This window comes from Macaca fascicularis, chromosome 4 (genome assembly GCF_037993035.2).
Source record: "Macaca fascicularis isolate 582-1 chromosome 4, T2T-MFA8v1.1".
NCBI lineage: Eukaryota > Metazoa > Chordata > Mammalia > Primates > Cercopithecidae > Macaca > Macaca fascicularis.
The window spans coordinates 127361536-127379539 of NC_088378.1; the positions used below are offsets into that span (position 1 = coordinate 127361536).

Genomic DNA, 18004 nt, shown 5'->3' on the forward strand with positions numbered 1-18004 from the left:
GGGAGATGGGCTGGGACCAGGCTTACTTTGAGGTGCTCAGACGGGCCTTCATCCTGGCCCAGCATGGACCCTGTGGCTTTGCATGACCTTTTCTCCCTGAATCTCTGTCCCATGTGTGTTGCTCAGGGACTCCGGGGAAGGATCAGAGTGGGCAGGGCTGGTGTGGTGGCCACCTGGGCACAGGGGCCCTTCCTGCCTCTGAGATACCCCTGAATTCTCTCCCCGGCCCCACTCGCTCCTCTCCCTGACACAGAAATGAGACACTGAAGAAGTCCCTTGCCCAGCGTCATGCAGGGACCTCTCCTTTCTTGGACTCAATCTCCTCATCTATGAGAATATTAATTTTGGTTTGTTATTATGTGCCAAACACTGGGCTAAGAACTTCCTGCTTATTTAATCCTTAAAACAGCTAGAGGCCATGACATTGCTATTCCCATTTTATAGATGAGGAAAGTGAGGTCCAGAGGTATGATGCAACTTGCCTAGGGTCACACAGATACCCTCCAGATAGGAGGGTGGGGACCCTGCCCAGGTACCCAGGGCAGCTCAAGTCAGACACCTGCCTCAGAGCTTTTCTCTTTGTTTTTATTTTAAAGGAAAAAAACAACAACAAAAAAAACCCCAAAACAACAACAAAAAAAACAGTGCAAAAACCCATTTTCCAGTGTCAGCCTTGCCCACCCCCACCCCCAGGCCACCCCAGCTCTGAGCCTGACTCTTCCTCCCACTCAGCATCCCTCCCCTCTCATGCATCCCCTAGGGGCTGGAGGCTCCACTTCCCTGGAGGGCTGGATCCCAGGAGGAACTGTGGGGTGGAAAAAACCGGGGCGGCGGGCGGGGGGGACAGCCCCAGATCCACCTGTCCCCCAGGTCTCCAGCCACCAGCACCAGGCGCACCGGGTACTCCTCTCGGCTCTCATTAACCCTTTCCTGGTCATGCTACTAGCTGGGGAGGGGTGGGGGGTGCTGATCTGGGGGAACTCCCTCTGCACCCCTCTTTGCCCCGGGGCCGGCTCGGGGCTCTCCTCACTGAGGTTGGGGGGCTCCCTGCCTCCCTCCATCATGGGGGAGAGCGGTGAAATCCCCAGGTTTAAATACCTTAATGAAAGCAGGGGCTGGGGAGAAAGGGGCTTTAGATCTAATAAATTATTAGCGTTTTAGTGTCCGTGGGAGTAGGGGTGGGGTGGGGCAGGATGTGGCCTCCAGGGCCCCTCCCTCCCCTTACTGGTGAATCTCATTCTCTATGAGGCTGTCCTCGCAAGACTGGAAGTCTGTGTCCGTGAGGCCGTCGGGCGGCATCAGCAACTCCTCATCTTGGGATGAGGACGATGGGGGCTCATCCCCTGAGCTCCCAGGAGCCCCATCCCCATCCCCGTCCACCTCTGAGTCCTGCAGCACCTGAGCGATGTATTTCTGAAGGGGGAGAGGAAATAGGGGCAAGGTGAACAGCTACCCCTCATGGATGGGGGGAACACCAGGGCCAGTAGGACAGCAGAGTGGGCAGGGCCCTGGGAGGCGGGGGCAGCCCTCCAGGGAGACCAGCTCTCTCCCTGCCCCCATGGGGTCTGGAACAGGTTCCCCTTTCTGCAGGACTAAGGGAACACTGGGCTTTGAGGCTGAGTCTGTCAGAGGCCCCTCCCAACTCTTGAGGGCACTCACCGCAGATTTGGGGACAGCAGCAGCAGTGGAGGGCCGTCCATTGCTTCTGGGGTCCACAGTATCTGTCTCCGTGTGCTCAATCTTGAGGAGCCCAGAATGAGTCAGGAAGTGGGGGCATGTCCTCATCCCTGATCATGGCCCCATGCCCGCTTGGCCCTGTTGGTACTGCCCTCAGCCCTTGCCAGCCCTGGGACCCTCTGTATCCCCTTGAGCTCCTGCCCGCAGCCATCCCCCCTGCCACCCTCACCCCACACCTTGTAGTTGTGGGCACTGAGGTATTTGAAGTGTCCAAAGCAGACGTGGCAGAGACAGATGACGATGGTGATGACCAGGACCACGAATGTGAACATAGATGTGGGAGCTAGGAACCCTGGTGTTGGGGGGGCAAAGAATGGGGTTGCTATCTCCTGTGGGTACCCCCAGGGCCTCCCCACCCCAGCTTCTGATACCCTCTGAATGCAGTCCTCACTCTCCCAGGTGCTACAGCCTGGTCCCGGCCTCTCCCAGGCCCCTTGCCTGCCACCCCCAGCCATGCGGCTTCTCCTATGGCCTGCTCTGCCTGGACTCTGGCTGGAATCCCCTCTGTTCACACCCCCGTTCCCTGGGTAGGGATCCCTCACCCGTGCGCATGGTGGAAAAGAAGAGCAGCCAGAAGAGGCAGAGGATGGGCGCGGCTACCACCTGGTTCACAGCCCCCGAGTGGATCTTCTTGTCCAGCTTGGCCGGCAGGTAGGCGTAGTAGAGATTGTACCTGTCTACCAGGTGCTTCAGCAGCATGTACATGAGCCCTAAGGGAAGCCACATGGGCCCTGACCTCGGAACCAGTGCCGCCGAACCTTTGTGTGTCTGTCACAGGTTGTCCTGGTCCTGAGAAGGCTGAAAGGTTGGCCCCCTCCTCCTGCCCGGGCCCCAGGACGGGATAGTGCCCCATGCCCCAGCCTGATCACAGAACTTCAGCTTCCTCCGCTCCAACCCCTTCATTCTGCACTCCTCATTGGGAATTCTACTACTGGAAATCTAGTCATCTGGATCAACAAGCATCTTCTTAAAACCCATATCATTTTTCTCTATCCCTGTCTCTAAACAGGTAAGTATAAATTAAGGGACAAGTTCTATTTCCCTACAGGTTGAGGGATAGGGAGTTTCTAATGAGGACAAGGAAGTTAGTTTGGGAACTTGGAGCCTTCAATAACCAGGGAGGGTTGGTTAAGGAGTTAGGATGTTATTGGGGAGGAAAGTAGAGGCTACCAGTGGGGGTGATGGTTAAAGAGAAACTGCTAAACTTCAAAGAGGAGGAGAGACCTGGCCAAGTCACATAGTTCAGATACAGCAGATTATCTCCATGAGTGGCAAGGACTCGTCCCACCCTGGAATCCAGGTCTTTCCTGAGTTTACAGGATGGTATACAAGTGTGCACATGGATGCCTGTGTGGGAGTATGTGTGTGAACATGTCAGCACATATGTGATCTGTGTCCAAGCACATCCCACTGAGGGAAGGCACAGGTGTGGGTGAGTATGGCCATGTTGGGGTGACTTTGCCCTGGGGACCACATGCCAGCTGGGTCTGGCCTGAGCTGATGGCTCTCCCCCTCCTCCCCACAGGCCAGGCCCCAGACTGAGCCAGGGACCGGGCGGGAGCCCCGAGGGGCCGGTCTCCCAGCCGGGCCCTGTCCACTCGGGGTGGCCTGCCTTCCTAGAGTGGAGAGGGTGAGGTCCTGGGTCCCCCCGAGCAGGGCCCAGGTCCCGGCGCGGCGGTGCCTACCGAAGGGCACGATGATGGGGCAGGTGATACTGTAGGTCATGACCACCGTGAAGACGCACATCATCCAGGCGTAGGCTGCGCCAAACTGGAACTCGTAGGCCTGATGCTGGGGGGGAGATGGGCAGGAGGATGGCTCAGGGAGGCAGGGACTGACCAGAGGGGCAGGGAAGGAGGGAGTGGGAAGGGAGCCAGGACCTCTGGGGCCAGAAAAGAAGCCATGGGGAACAGGACCTAATGTCTAGGGTTGGGTAGGGCAGAGCAGATGGAGAGAGGGGCTATGGCTGAGAGGAGGCTCACGGCGGTTGCAGTGATGGGGCATGGAGAGGGGCCTTCAAGGGGTCGGGGCCTGGCAGGTAGGGGGTAAGAGTTGGGTGGACTTGGGAGTGGGATGCCCAGAGCCCTCTTATTAAGACAGAGGGACCCTAGTGCTAGGGACCCAGATCTCCCCAACTCCCATCATAGAATGCTACTGTCAGAACTGGCAGGGGCCTTCAGGGTTACCTATGTCCACCCATGGTGGAATACGAAGGCCCCAGATATGGGAAGGGGATGGCCCGGAGCCACCGTGAGTCAACTGGACTCCCCAAGTCTCAGCCCTCCTGTGCCCCTCAACCCTAGCGCGATGGCTGCTGTTTCTTGTTGGGCCACCAGGGGGCACTGTACGGGCCGCTGCTGCCCCAGGCGGCCGTACCCGCTTCACGTTGCGCCTCTCGGCGGCCGAGCGCGCCAGGCAGAGCCGGATCATGTACATGAGCAGGCCTGGGATGCGCAGCAGGTCCATGGCGTTGCCGATAAAGGCTGAGGCAATGACGTAGTTCACGAAGAAGGCGCCGTTGTCGGGCAGGAACACACACCTGCGGGCACCAGGTGCTCCAGCACTGCACCCTTGGGGTGACCCGGTGGCGGCCCGCCCACTGCCAGAACTACAGCACCCCACACCTCCACCACCAACATGCTTCTTCCATGTGGACACCCCCAGCTTAGCCCCCCAAGCACCTGTGCCCGTTCCCCCCAGAGACAGAGTGGCAACAGACAGCTCCAAGAACTTGTGCCTCATAAAGAGCCATGGAGAGAGTGCTCAAGACCACCTAAGGCTACCAGATCGTTCAGGAGAGAACTGTCCAGGATCCCCAAAGACAACCCAGTGAGACCCTCAACCCAAAGGCTGAGCCCCAGGAACACCCAGAAGATTCCCCCACTATGACCATAACTCCAGTTACCCCCCGAGTGTGACGTGAACCTCAGATACCTCCACAAACAAGCTTTGAGACCCTTCCCCCGACATCTCTGGGGGAGCCCAGGAACCTTTGTCAGTGCCTGAGATGCCCCAAGTGTGAGTCAAAGATCACCACAGATGGCCTAGAGCAAAATCCCTAGAGTCTGTGCCCACAGCCATGATGCATGACCCCCAATATATCCTCACATGATTCCCAGAGAAGATGCCCATACAGAACTCCATAGGCACCCCCTGAATAAAAGCCTGAAATGTTAGAGATGTTCCCAGAACTTGTACCGCTAAACACCCCGAAGTGTAAGTCCTTTAGCACCCCTGCCACAGACACCCCCAGAGTTATAAGGCCAACAGCCTTCCACAGATACCCAAAAATATGGGCTCTAGAGACCTTCAGGGATACCCCTGGTAGCCTCCAAGTCACTCCCTAAGTATGACCAAGATCTCATAGAGCTGGCTCCCCAAACCTCCGAAGTGGAACTTCAGAGACGCCCAATGTTAGTCCCAGAATATGGGTACAAGATACCCCCACAGAAACTACCAGAATGTGGACCCCCAAGCCCCAAATCTACCTTGAGGGTGATCTTAGCATCCAGACAGTTAACAGAGAGTGAACACCAACACAGACCCCAGGGACTTCTACCATGTATACACATCCGAGACACCTTGTGGGTGCCTTTGGGGTAACCCCGCCAGATCCTCTCTCTTCTTCCCCCTCCAGGGGTTGGAAGCTTTGTTGCACCCTCCCATGGCACTGGCAATGTCTCTCAAGCATACCCATCCCTGCCGGCTGGTCTCCTTCCCCAGGGGCCCCAGTCACTCACTCAAACCGAATAGCTGCCTCCGCCAAGAATTTCTTATCAAAGAGCCAGCGGAAGAAGAGGTCCAGGCTGGAGGGAAGCACAGGAGAGATGGGGTGGGGGCTGGAGTGGTGCAGAAACACCAGGGAAGGGGGAGTCCCTCCGCTGTGAGCCACTGGGGAGACTCCTGGACATGGGGTGGGTAGCTCAGGAGGCCTGGGGGTGGCCAGGTTTCCCATCTTGGGCCCCTTGCCTTGTAAGGGAGGTAGGGAGCCTGAACTGCTCTCCTCTCCCTGTCCTGCAATCCCCCTACCCTGGCTCCTCTCCCATCCTCCTCAACTCACCTGCTCAGTCCCAGCGAGGGCAGAAGCAGCACCATGAAGATGAGGAAAGTGTAGCACTTGTGCATGGTGGTCCTGTTCTCCCCAGAGCTGGAGGGAGGGGAGCAGGGAACGGTACAGGTCAAGGGAGCCCAGGCCCCAGACGTGCTCCCCCAACAATGACAATGTCCAAGGAGTGTCCCCCGGGAAGAGTGGGCCTCCCAAGGTGAGGGTGCTGGGCACTACCCCTTCCCTGCCAGCTGTGCGACTGCCAGGAGCCTGAAGGGCAAAGTGCTGCCCCGTGAGGACGGGTCGTTGAGGGCAGGCCACAGCAAGGTGTGGTGTGAGTAGAGGCACCTTACCGTGTCCAGTGGGCTTCAAAGAAGGCTGAGTAGTAGACGATGGTGGGAAGCAGGGCCGAGAAGCACCACAGCAGCAGGGTGGGGAAGAACTGGGTGATGATGGGGTTCTGCAGCAGGGCACAGGGTGTGTCAGGCAGGGCAGTCTAGGGGACCCAGGTGGCTTTGCTTATGTGCCTCCTCCTCAGCTGGGCCCTGGGCCTTACAACTCTCAAGGCGCCCGTGTTGGAAGTCCAGAACATCTGGAGGTCTGGGGTGAGGGTGGGGGCCAGGGCCATATGTATAACCCCAGGGTGAATAATACTGACAGTCAGCATTTGCTGAACACCTACTATGTGCTAAGCACTGTTGATGTACTTTCCATGTTTTCATCCTCACAATAATGCTGTTACCCCATTTGACAGATGAGTAAACTGAGGCAAAAAAATATTCAATAGCTTCCCTAGGTAGCAAACCATGAGGTAGGGATTTGAATCCATGCAGTCTGGGTCTTATCTATTATGCTATTATCACTGCTTGTGATTTGCAAACTGTCCTTCTTCAAACTCTGAGGTTCTAAAGAGGTATGCTCTGTGCATGGCAGGAGGGGTGAGGGGAGGCTAGGCGGATGTGCATGCCACCCTACTGTCATCGGAGCAGCCCTGCTTTTCCACATTGGGTTTCACGCTGATAAAGAGATCAGAATCGAAGTCTAAAAGCCACTGATCTAGTCGAACCCTTCCATTTTTTCAGTTAGAAAGACTGAGGCATGAGGGAAGGGGACTTCTCTGAGATCAGGACTAAATGCAGGCTCTCTCTCTTCCCTGGGTGTTTCTCCAGGTGTTGCAAACCTAAGGGTGACCTCTCTGAGGGGGAAGGTGGCAGGGAGCCCAAGGGAAGTGCACACAGGGGTTTTTGGGAGCTCGTTGGTGGCAGGGGGCTGGAAGAAGCAGAACGGGCTGGGCTGGGGGAAGAGGGATCAGGGCCTGGTATCTGTGTGTTGTGACCCAGCGTGGAAAGTGAAAGGGGCATGGGGCCTCACGTTGAGGTACTCCACAGGCTTGGTGACGTTGAACTTGTCCATGGTGGTGATGATGATGGCTGGAGTGGTGAGGAAGAAGAGGAGGATGAAGAGGACGACATTGATGACCAGGCAGCGCAGCCACCAGATGAAGCCTCGGATGGAGAGGTGCTCCCTGGAAAGGTTGGGGGCAGTCACTCCAGGGACCAAGGGCAGGATTGGCCCCTAGTGACACCAAGACACTCCCTCTCCTCCCCCTACCTACTGAGCCCCCCCCAGGCCTTGGAAAGCCTGCCCTGCCACCTGTGTGCTCACCAGTAGATGTTCTGGGGGTCGGGGGCGTAGGACACGGTCCAGTTGGAGATGTGCAGGGACTCGCTGCAGGATGAGGGGCGTGGCTCCCCGCGGCAGGTGCAGCCCTGGCATTTACACACGTTGAAGTCCTTCAGGATGCTAGAAAGATGGGCACTGGTAACCACAGGCCCACCCGGAGGCCACACTGCTGGCAGAAGGCCATGAGCACAGGGGTCAGGGAGCCCTGGCAGGCTGCTCAGGGCTGAGGGCCAAGCTGGGGACTCACATGGCGGTGATGGTCTCATTGTGGAAGGTGACAAAGGCCATGCCAAGAGGCTTCTCATTCACCTTCTCCTTCTCCCGCTTGTAGTCTTCCTTCAGCTTCTGCTCCAGCTTTGTGTAGTACTCAATGGCCTCCACCTTTGTGGGAGGGTTAGGGCCAGGGCCTCCAGTTGGAAAGCCAGGCCGGGGCCTGCGGCATCCAGCCCACACTGACTTGGGGCTTTCTACAAGCCAGGCACTGCTCCACTAAGCATTTTTGTTTTTGAAACAGGGTCTCGCTCTGATGCCCAGGCGTGAGTGTAGTGGTAGGATCTCAGCTCACTGGAGCCTCAACCTTCCAGGCTAAAGTGACCCTCCCACCTCAGCCTCCTGAGTAGCTGGGACTACATGTGTGCAGCACCATGCCTGGCTAATTTTTGTATTTTTTGTAGAGATCAGGTTTTGCCATGTTGCCTAGGCTGGTCTCAACTCCTGGCTCGAGTGATCCACCCACCTCAGCCTCACACAGTGCTGGGATTACAGGCATGTGCCACTGCACCCAGCAGCTCTAAGCTTTTTTACATGTATTACTCACTTTACCCTCACAACACTCTCATAAAGTGGGCACATTAACCCCATGAGGAAACTGAGGCACTGAGCAGTAAGCAACTTGCTCAAGTCCCCAGAGTCAGTGGGTACAGCACAACATCGCCCTTTTGGCTGACATCTTCTAATTTGAGGTTTGAAAACCTGGTCGCTGTAGGGACATCAGACAAACCCAACAGTGGGAACTGAGGCTTCAAGGATTCCAGGGACAGTTGGGGACTCACTGAGGGCAGGGCCCCAGCCTTGCCTCCCAGGACCAGTCCAACCCGTCCCCAGACTCAACAGCCAGCCTGCGTCATACCTGCTCACAGCCTCGCACCACACAGCAGCAGAGGTGGCCGCAGGGCTTGGGGTTGATCATGGTGGGCACGTTCTCTTTGCTCTGGAGGTTTGTGAAGTACAGCTTTCCCCGCTCGGCCTTCTTCCTGTGGGACCCAGATGTCTGGTCACCTACATCTGGGGCTGGGGTTGGCTCAGCTTGGGGGTCATCTAGCTCACGCCCCAAGGACAGGAGCTGTCTTGTTCTTGAATTTGTTTAGGATACATGCTTCAGATGTGGCCACACCCTAAGGTCTCCCCACCCATCCCCAGAGGGCCAGAAGTTCTTCCTGCAGGCTGACCTAAATTTCTCATACTGTAGCCAAAGAAGGGCATGTCCTCAGATGCAGTGACGACCATGGGCCCCCTTCCCCTCACAACAAACTCTAACCTCCAGGCCTTGCTCTTTCCAGAGCTGAATTAACAGGCCTTCCAAAGAGTTGGATTAAAATCAAATGCCCTAGGAAAAAATCTAGCAGGGGAGCCTGTGTGGTAGCCAACATGTCCTCCACAATGGCAGGGGGCCCTTGGTGTTTCCCTTCCCTGCCCGCAGTCCCTTACCTCTCTGCATCGAGGAACATGAGGCGAGCCACGTTGTAACACGGGCGGGCTTCGAGAACTGTGCAGTTGGGGTAGGCTTCCCTGAAACACAGTCCATGTATCATCTTGTGCAGGGACCCCACCCACCTGCCCCTGACTTTCATCTAAGACCCCATCACCTTCAAGAAACACATCTCCGGCTGGATGTGGTGGCTCACGTCTGTAGTCCCAGCACTTTGGGGGGCCGAGGCAGGAGGATCACCTGAGGTCAGGAGTTTGAAACCAGCCTGGCCAACATGGTGAAACCCTGTCTCTACTAAAAATACAAAAATTAGCCGGGCGTGGTGGCACATGCCTGTAGTCCCAGCTACTCAGGAGGCTGAGGCAGGAGAATCGCTTGAACCCGGGAGGCGAAGGTTGCAGTGAGCCAAGATCACACCACTGCACTCCAGCCTGGGCGACAGAGCGAGACTGTCTCAAAAAAAAAAAAAAAAAAGACAAAAAAACCCCACAGCTCCAATTCAAGCTGCCTTTTTCTTAGTCTACAAAACTGAGAGTTCCCCAAGAATAAAGCTTTGCAGTTCCTCCTCATGCTTATCTGAGTGGGGAAGTGGGAGCAGAAGGCCTGAGCACTGTGTGAGTGCAGGCTGGGCTGACGAACCAGGATGTGCAGGGATACACTGCATGCAGCTGGGAAAGCCTGGGCTATGATCTGATTCCTGTCCAGGGCTGTGACCTTTAGGTTGAGAGAAACTGCATCTAGTCATAGGCTATATACTTCCTTAACTCTGTTCCCAGAAGACCCGGTCACAGCCCAGCACTTAGCCTTGACCACAGATGGACCTCAATCAACCCATAACCCAGTCTACCAAATGATCTCTAACTTTGGCCCAAGATAGACAAGAGATTGATCCTGACCCCTGACCAGGGTGAGGGTGACCTCTAACAGTGGCCAAAGACTGAATCTTAAGCCCACCCTGGCCAAAGACTGACCTTAGACTTGTTACCCAGACCCAAGACTGACCTCCTAACCTTGACCCCAGATTCATCCCTACCTTGACTTAAGACTGACCAGAGAGAAACTGTCACTGACTCACTGGTACCTGGTACTGGGCAGGACTTGAAGAATGCTTGCTGAGTGAAGGAATAGTTCATTTGTTTGTTTGTTTGTTTGTTTGAAATATTTTGAGATGGGGTCTCGTTGTATTGCCCAGGCTGGTCTTGAACTCCAGGGTTCAAGTGATCCTCCTGCCTCAGCTTCCCAAAGTGCTGGCATTACACTAGTGAGCCACCATGGCTGGTGGGAATAGTTTCTTTTTTTTTTTTTTTCTTTTTCTTTTTTTTTTGAGACAGAGTCTCACTCTGTCCCCCAGGCTAAGATGCAGTGATGTGATCTTGGCTCACTGCAACCTTCGCTTCCTGGGTTCAAGCGATTCTCGTGCTTCAGCCTTCCGACTAGCTGGGACTACAGGTTATACCCAGCTAATCTTTTTTTTTTTTTTTTTTTTTTTTTTGTATTTTTAGTAGAGATGGGATTTCACCATGTTGGCCAGGCTGGTCTCAAACTCCTGACCTCAGGTGATTGGCCCGCCTTGGCCTCCCAAAGTGCTGGGATTACAGGCATGAGCCACCGCACCCAGCCTAATAGATTTTTTTTTTTTTTGAGGTGGAGTCTTGCTCTGTCGCCCAGGCTGGAATGCAGTGGTGCAATCTCAGTTCACTGTAACCTCCACCTCCTGGGTTCCAGCGATTCTCCCGTCTCAGCCTCCTCAGTAGCTGGGATTATAGGCATGTGCCACCATGCCTGGCTAATTTTTATGTTTTTAGTAGAGATGGGGTTTCACCATCTTGGCCAGGCTGGTCTTGAATTCCTGACCTTGTGATTCACCCGCCTCGGCCCCAAAAAGTGTTGGGATTACAGGTGTGAGCCACCGTGCCTGGCCAGTAGTTCGTTTTTAAATCTGATCACGCACTGTTTTTTGATCCTAATCCTTAATCTAGACTGAGTCTTTTTATATTTTATTACAATTTTATATTTTTTTACAATTTTACAAATTACAATTTTATATTTTGTTACAATATATAAAATATAAAATTTTATATTTTATTACAATTTATATATTTTTTTACAATTGAACACAGTGGCTCATGCCTGTAATCCCAACACTGTGAGAGGCCGAGACAGGAGGACTGCTTGAGGCCAGGAGTTCATGACCAGCCTGGGCAACAGAGTGAGACCCCATCTCTAAAAAAAAGAAAAAAAAAATTGAGCCAGGTGTGGTGGTGAGTGCCTGTAGTCCCAGCTACTCAGGAGTCTGAGGCAGGAGGATTGATACAGCCCAGGAGGTCAAAGCTACAGTGAGCTGTGACCACACCCCCATATTGCAGCACTCCAGCCAGGGAGACAGAGTGAGACTCGGTCTCAAAAAAATTTTTTGTTTTAATGAAGGACCACCAAGTGTTGAATGCATGAGTTACTGTTCCAAAGTATTAACATAGACCTCATAAACCCATGAGAATTTAGAAACTTAAATCTGGGATAGGGTCCTTGAAATGTACTTCCCAGGAGGCTAAAGATCTTTCCTCTGATATTGTTCCTCAAACCGTTTTAGGTTTCCCCTTTGGAAGGGTCCACTCTCATTCTCACTAGACTAATCTCTAATCCTCTAAATCCAACCACACAGGCCCCTTGATCTGCACACAAGATAGTCCCTAATTGTGCTGAGACAGTCCTTCAATCCAGACAGACCATAGACTTGGACCACAAGCCCTGCCTAATCCTGACAATGAGCTCAAAGGCTGTCTCTTACTCACCATATACCCAGCCCTGTCCCAACAGCTTGTATATAGTAGGTGTTCAATACACATGTGGCAAATGAGCAGATCAATGAAATGGCTACTCCATCATGCTCATCCCAGTGATCCAAAAAACTCCAATTAGGACTACAGTCTCCCTTAGCCCTGCTTATAGGCTGACCTCTCCTAAACGAAACTATAGACCCACCCCTGAAACACAACTAGGATCTTGAGCTTCCCAAGGACACGGATCAGGTTTGGTTCTACTCTGTCTCCCAGGCATGAAGCACATAGTAGATGTATAATAAATGTGGGCTGAATGAACAGACGGTTGACTAGTAGGGTTCACTCAGGTCTCTGTTCAAATGCCACCCTGTCAGAGTCCCTCCCTGTCCACCCCATCAGAAATAGCAACCCTTCCCAACCCCTCTTACCCTGCCCACTTCCCTGCTGTGGTTTTCTTAGCACCTACCCCTTCTTGACACAGTCTCTGTTACTAGTTCATCTGTTCCCTGTCCACCCCTCCCCACCAAAATGTAAGCAAATGAGGGCAGGCCTGTTGTTTACTGCTATACCCCCAGCTCCTCCCCATGCAGTCACATGGTAGGTGCTCACTAGATATTTGTATCAAAACAACAACAAGAAAAAAACCCAACACCAGATTTCAATACAAACTGATAACTGATTCCAACTGGATGGTAATATTAAGATGTCACCTAATTCATTGTTACCAAAGATGGTATGAGGAAAAAAAAAAAAAAGATGTCACTTAATTCTGAGTACACACTGTCCTTAATCCTGAACCAGAGTGCCCTGTAATGCTGATGACAGCTTGAACCTCAGACAGGACCCCGAACAGTTCTCTCATACTGACAAGAATGATCTAATTTTGACTGCTGTTTTATAGCCTGTATAAGGACTGGGCTTGTTTCTAATTTATTTGTGCCTGGCACATAGAAGGTTGTCAATAATTGCATGTAGTGTGAAAGAGTATCCATCTACTAATGCTGATCACAAACCAGTCCTTAATCTTCTAACACAGGCTCTGGTATCTGACCCTGACCAGATAGATGTTCACTCTCAATCCTGCCCAAACACGATCTCTGATTGGATCACACACAGGCCTGACTCAGGACAGTGAGTGAACTCTGATTCTGGCCAACTGACAGATCTGGGCCTCGGATTCAACCTTGATTCTTTACTTTCTTTTTTGAGACAGGGTCTTGCCCTATTACCCAGGCTGCAGTACAGTGGCGCAATCACAGTTCACTACAGCATCAGTCTCTTGGGCTCAAGACATCCTCCCACCTCAGTTGCCTGAGTAGTTGGGACTATTGGTGCATGCTACCATGTCTGGCTAATTTTTATATTTTTTTGTAGACATGGGGTTTCAAGATGTTGTCCAGGCTGGTCTTGAACTCCCGGGCTCAAGCAATCTTCTCAAGGGGATTACAGGTGTGAGCCACCACACCTGGCCTAAACCCTGATTTTGACAGTAGACTGAGCCCAAATCTCAACCTCAGTCTGGGCCATGATCCAGACCAACATCCCTTATCATGACCACTGGCCAGCTCCTGATTCTGACCACAGACTGACCTCAGAGCAATCTCTGATCAGACCCTGGATTAGCTCCTAAAGCCGATCACCATAAGATGAACCCCCTGAGAACTCAATCGTTTTTCTTTTTTTGAGACAGAGTCTCGCTCTGTCGCCCAGGCTGGAGTGCAGTGGCACGATCTCGGCTCACTGCAACCTCTGCCTCCCAGGTTCAAGCGATTCTTCTGCCTCAGCCTCCCAAGTAGCTGGGACTACTGGTGCACGCCACCATGCCCAGCTAATTTTTGTATTTTCAGTAGAGACAGGGTTTTGCCATATTGGTCAGGCTGGTCTCAAACTCCCAGCCCTCAATGATCTTTTATTATTGTTTTTAAGACACGGGGTATCACTATGCTGACCAGGCTGGTCTTGAACTCCTGGCCTCAAGTAATCCTCCCATCTTGGCCTCCCAAAGTGCTGGGATTACAGGCGTGAGCCACTGTGCCTGGCCTCTTCTATTTTTTATTTTTTGAAACATTTGAAACAGGGTCTTGCTCTGTCACCCAGGCTGTAGTGCAGTGGTACAAACATGGCTCACTGCAGCCTCAACCTCCTGGGTTCAAGTGATCCTCCCACTTCAGCCTCCCAAGTAGCTGGGACTACAGGTACATGCCACCACACCTGGCTAAGTTTGTTTTTTTGGTAGAGACGGGGCCTTGCTATGTTGCCCAGGCTGGTCTTCAACTCCTGGGCTCAAGTGATCTGCCCACCTTGGTCTCCCAAAGTGCTGGGATTACAGGCATGAGCTACCATGCCTGGCCTTATTCATTTTTTACAGTCCCAAAGCCCACTACGGTAACTTATGACTAACAGCACTTGAGAAAGTTTGCTGAGTGAACAGATGCATATGTGAGAAGAGCCCTAATCCTGTGGTATAGAGACCGTCCCTACACACCCCCATGGAGGGGCCCTTCACTCTCATTCCCCACCCTATGAGCTGTGCCCCAAGATGCATCCCTAGCCATGGGGTGACCAGGTGAGTTCCCACTTTGCCTCATTACATCACCTCCCTTTTCTCTAGTTTCTGGCCACCGGACAGTCCTGGAGGTCTGCTCTACCCACCCCAAGACATAATTCCAGAGCTGAAAAAGTCTCAAGAGAATACACAGTTCAAATTCTCCTGGACTCCTTGGAATCCACTGGAAACCAAGGAGCTTCTCCCTGTCATATCTGCACACAAACTCCAGAATGCTGCTTTTAATTTTAAAGAAGGTATGTACTCCAGTGGACCCTGGGTCAACGACCTAGACCCAGTCTGAGCCAGGAGGAGTTTTGCGGGTAGGGGGTTTGAGTGACTCACTCTTCAAGTTTTTGTCCTCGTTTTCCTGTTTTAAAGGGGCCTATCACCCAGCCCAAGTGCTAAACCACCCTGGAATCGGACATTTCTTCCTGGATCTAATCTCTATCCCACCTATGGCAGAGCTCCAGGTTAGGGTATAAGGATGTTCTTGGAGTTCAAAGGCAGAGAAGGCTCTGCAGCAGGGCTTGAGGCTAGGGGGAAGTGTGGCTTACTCACTCAAAATGCTTCTTGATCTTTTCTGACTCTGCATATTTGGAGATTCCATTGATGAAGAGGGTCCGCTTCACCTGGGTGACAGGGGAGTGGGTTTGCCTTCTGAGGCCTGACCCCAGCGGAGCCAGAGGATGTGGGGGGTGGGGGGCACTAGAGAAGGAGGTTTTGTTTTGAGGGGGTAGAGAAGTAGGTGAGCAGAGGGGAGCAGATGGGGTGACAGGAGGCCTTGGTTATGGATAAGCCAGGTCCCAGGGAAAGCAGGGGAGTGTTTCTAACAGAAATCAGGCAGTGAGCCTAACAAAAGAGCCACGCCATCCTAGGCTCTTGAGGGGTTATAGAGGCAGATGAAGGGGGTACTACTTTCAGCTCCTTAGACCCCGAGGACCCAGTACAGTGGTTGGCATGGAGTAGGTGTCTGGTTCTGGCTTGGTGAGTGCATGTAGAAGGGGAACGAATATTACTATCCTAATGTCAGCCACAGCTACTTCCCCAAGTGCTGGGCACAGCATGGCTGTTTCCGTGTATTCCCCACAACCTTGGGGGAGGTACTGTTGTTATCCCATTTCACAGATGAGAAAACTGTGGCTTGGGAGGTTATGTAACTTGCAGGATGCTGTGCCAGCATTCAAACCCAGCTGACACCTCTTGGGGCTGAGACAAGAGAGGCCTGCAAGGAAGGGAAGGGAAGAGGCTGGGGGCGGGGCAGGACCTGGGCTCTGCTCCACGCACCAGATCGTCCTCCTTGTAGCGCATCTTGGAGGTGTGTCTACGCATGCTGTAGACGGTGAGCAGCAGATACAGGAAGGCGAAGGAGGTGTGCAGCCACAGCAGGTTGTTCCTGGGAGGAGCAGAGAGGATACATGGGAGCCACTGGGGCTAGGACACACTCAGATGAGATGCCTCAGCCTGTCAGTGTTAAACCCTTGATACAGACAGGGCCCTCTACTGCCACCAGCCTTCTGGCACTGACTCCTCACAAGGCAGGCCCACATCCCACATCCCCTAGACCCCAAGATTCTCCCATTCCAATGAAAATGTCCCTGATAGGCCACCTCTCTACACCCTACCCGCTGGTTACAGTGTCTCCAACTGCCCCAGCTGGCCCTCCCTGGTTCCTGAGATTTCACCCTCCTCTTCTGTATCTGGTCATCCTTGGAGGATCCTCAGCAGGCATCCCCCTCTTCTGTCTCCAACTCAAGCCCTCAGGGACCCTCAGCCACCCCTGTAGCCTTTGCTCCCATCAATGCAGCTGCCTTTCCTCTCTGTCCCACATCATGGCCCAGACTCTGGTCATAGACCTTGGCCTGGCCGACCAGCTTCACATCTTACCCTGATTTCAAGTTGGCAATGGTGGTTCTCCCAAAGCTGTAGGCATTGTTCTCTAGGGGGTGAGAAGAGGGAGAGGATGATGGTGGGGTCAGGGCACATCCCCTCCAGCCCCATCCTCTCTCCACCCTAGCCGTCCTGGCCCTCACTGACCCAGCAGGTCCCCTGAGAAGTTGACAGGCAGCACGATGCCTACGGAGAGGACGCCCACAACCACCAGCAGCCCGATGATGTGCCGCTGAAAGGACAGGTAGTGCACGGCGTCGCCCCCACATTTGTCCCGGATCTCATCATCCCTGCAGCCGTACGGGGTGGACAGAGGAATTAGGTTAGGACCAGGGCAAGAAAGGGGCTGCAACTTGCCTGCCCTGACCCACCCCCACCCCAAACCCACCCTAGCTCCAGCTGATCTGGCAGTACTACAGGGCTGAAATCGGACTTCTTGGTCCCCTATTTTCTGTGAGGGGAGAGGGGAGCAAGGCAGAAGAGAGGGGGAGGGAGAAAAAGGAGAAATGCATGGAGAAGGGGAGGGATGAAGGCAGAGGGCTAGAAGGAAAGAAAGAGGTAAAAGAAAAAAGAGACTGCAGAGAGGAAGGGGAAGAAGAAAATTGGGAATGCAGAGAAAAGGGAAGAAAAAAGAGAAATATCTGTGGAGGGAGGAAGAGGAGAAAGGAGGAGGACCAGCAGGAGGAGGAGTGGTAAAAGAGGCAGAAGTGAAGGAAGGATGGGAAGAGGGGCAGCAGCACCTCATGGGTGTGGCTGAGCCTGGTGTAGTGAAGTGAGGTACCCATGCAGGAGGCTTAGGGGAGTGGGTGGCGGCAGTGCTGACCTGTCCCGGCTTCCTGCCTTTCTCAGTGCTCACTGCCTGCCTGCTGGACTCTGGCTGGATCTCCTGAGTTCTGCCTGCTGGACACAGGCTCTGCCTGCCGCTGGCTGGCTGCTTCCAGCCTACTGCTGCCCCCACCCGCTGGCTGCACAGAGGCTGAGGCAGGGGCTCCACCCCTTCTCTCTACGTGGGGCAGGGCAGGAAGAGAAGAGGGCAGAGCGGGCCCCCCAGGCAGGGGGGGTCACAGAGGAGATTGTGGGGTCAAGTGAGTGTCCAGGGGACAGCAGAGGCTCGGGTCCCCAGGGCTTGGCCTTCCAGAGCAGGGAGGAGGGTGCTGGGCTGGCAAGGAGTGCTAAGGCCCTGAAAGCTGCTGGCTTCTCAATTTTCTAGGGAGATGCCAGGTTCTGAAGTTTCTCTCTTTCTTTAGAGCTTGAAGATGGTCCACTTACTTTATCCTGAAGATGGCTGTCAGCCAGGAACAGAAACCCTGGGGGAACAGAGGGCTGTCAGCGGGAGTCCCCAGCCCACCAACCCGAACCTCTCTTCTCCCTCAAGTCCCACCCATTCTCATAATTACCTCCAGGCACAGCTTCCACACCCCTCGCTAAAAAAAAAATCCTTATATCCTAGGAACTAGCTTATCCCCAAAAAGGGAGAGAGGGAAGGTCTCAGCCCTCAAAGAAAAAAGACCAACACTAAACAGGGTTATCTGTGAATCCTCATGTCCAGATCTACAGATTTCTGCAAATACCCTGTGGCTGTGTAGGCCAGGGTGGGACGGGTGGGGCTTGGGGTT

The 18004-nt window shown here is 53.6% G+C and overlaps 1 protein-coding gene across 6 annotated transcripts in view; it reads right to left on the reverse strand.

Moving 5' to 3' along the window:
• Positions 1 to 571: 571 nt before the first annotated feature.
• The window catches only part of TMEM63B (transmembrane protein 63B), a 29046-nt gene continuing 11613 nt past the window's right edge, over positions 572 to 18004 (reverse strand). For all 6 annotated transcript variants that reach the window (XM_074037907.1, XM_015449362.3, XM_005552879.4 and 3 more), the window contains 19 exons: positions 17658 to 17695; positions 16536 to 16678; positions 16386 to 16437; positions 15786 to 15894; positions 15060 to 15130; positions 9173 to 9253; positions 8595 to 8718; positions 7713 to 7846; positions 7448 to 7585; positions 7154 to 7307; positions 6136 to 6242; positions 5798 to 5884; positions 5478 to 5543; positions 4114 to 4276; positions 3423 to 3528; positions 2280 to 2447; positions 1914 to 2029; positions 1660 to 1740; positions 572 to 1413 (listed from right to left, as the gene is read on the reverse strand). In XM_074037907.1, coding sequence (XP_073894008.1) covers positions 1222 to 1413; positions 1660 to 1740; positions 1914 to 2029; positions 2280 to 2447; positions 3423 to 3528; positions 4114 to 4276; positions 5478 to 5543; positions 5798 to 5884; positions 6136 to 6242; positions 7154 to 7307; positions 7448 to 7585; positions 7713 to 7846; positions 8595 to 8718; positions 9173 to 9253; positions 15060 to 15130; positions 15786 to 15894; positions 16386 to 16437; positions 16536 to 16678; positions 17658 to 17695 — 2130 coding nt within the window. In that variant the 3' untranslated portion in view covers positions 572 to 1221. The remainder of the gene's footprint in view (positions 1414 to 1659; positions 1741 to 1913; positions 2030 to 2279; positions 2448 to 3422; positions 3529 to 4113; positions 4277 to 5477; positions 5544 to 5797; positions 5885 to 6135; positions 6243 to 7153; positions 7308 to 7447; positions 7586 to 7712; positions 7847 to 8594; positions 8719 to 9172; positions 9254 to 15059; positions 15131 to 15785; positions 15895 to 16385; positions 16438 to 16535; positions 16679 to 17657; positions 17696 to 18004) is intronic.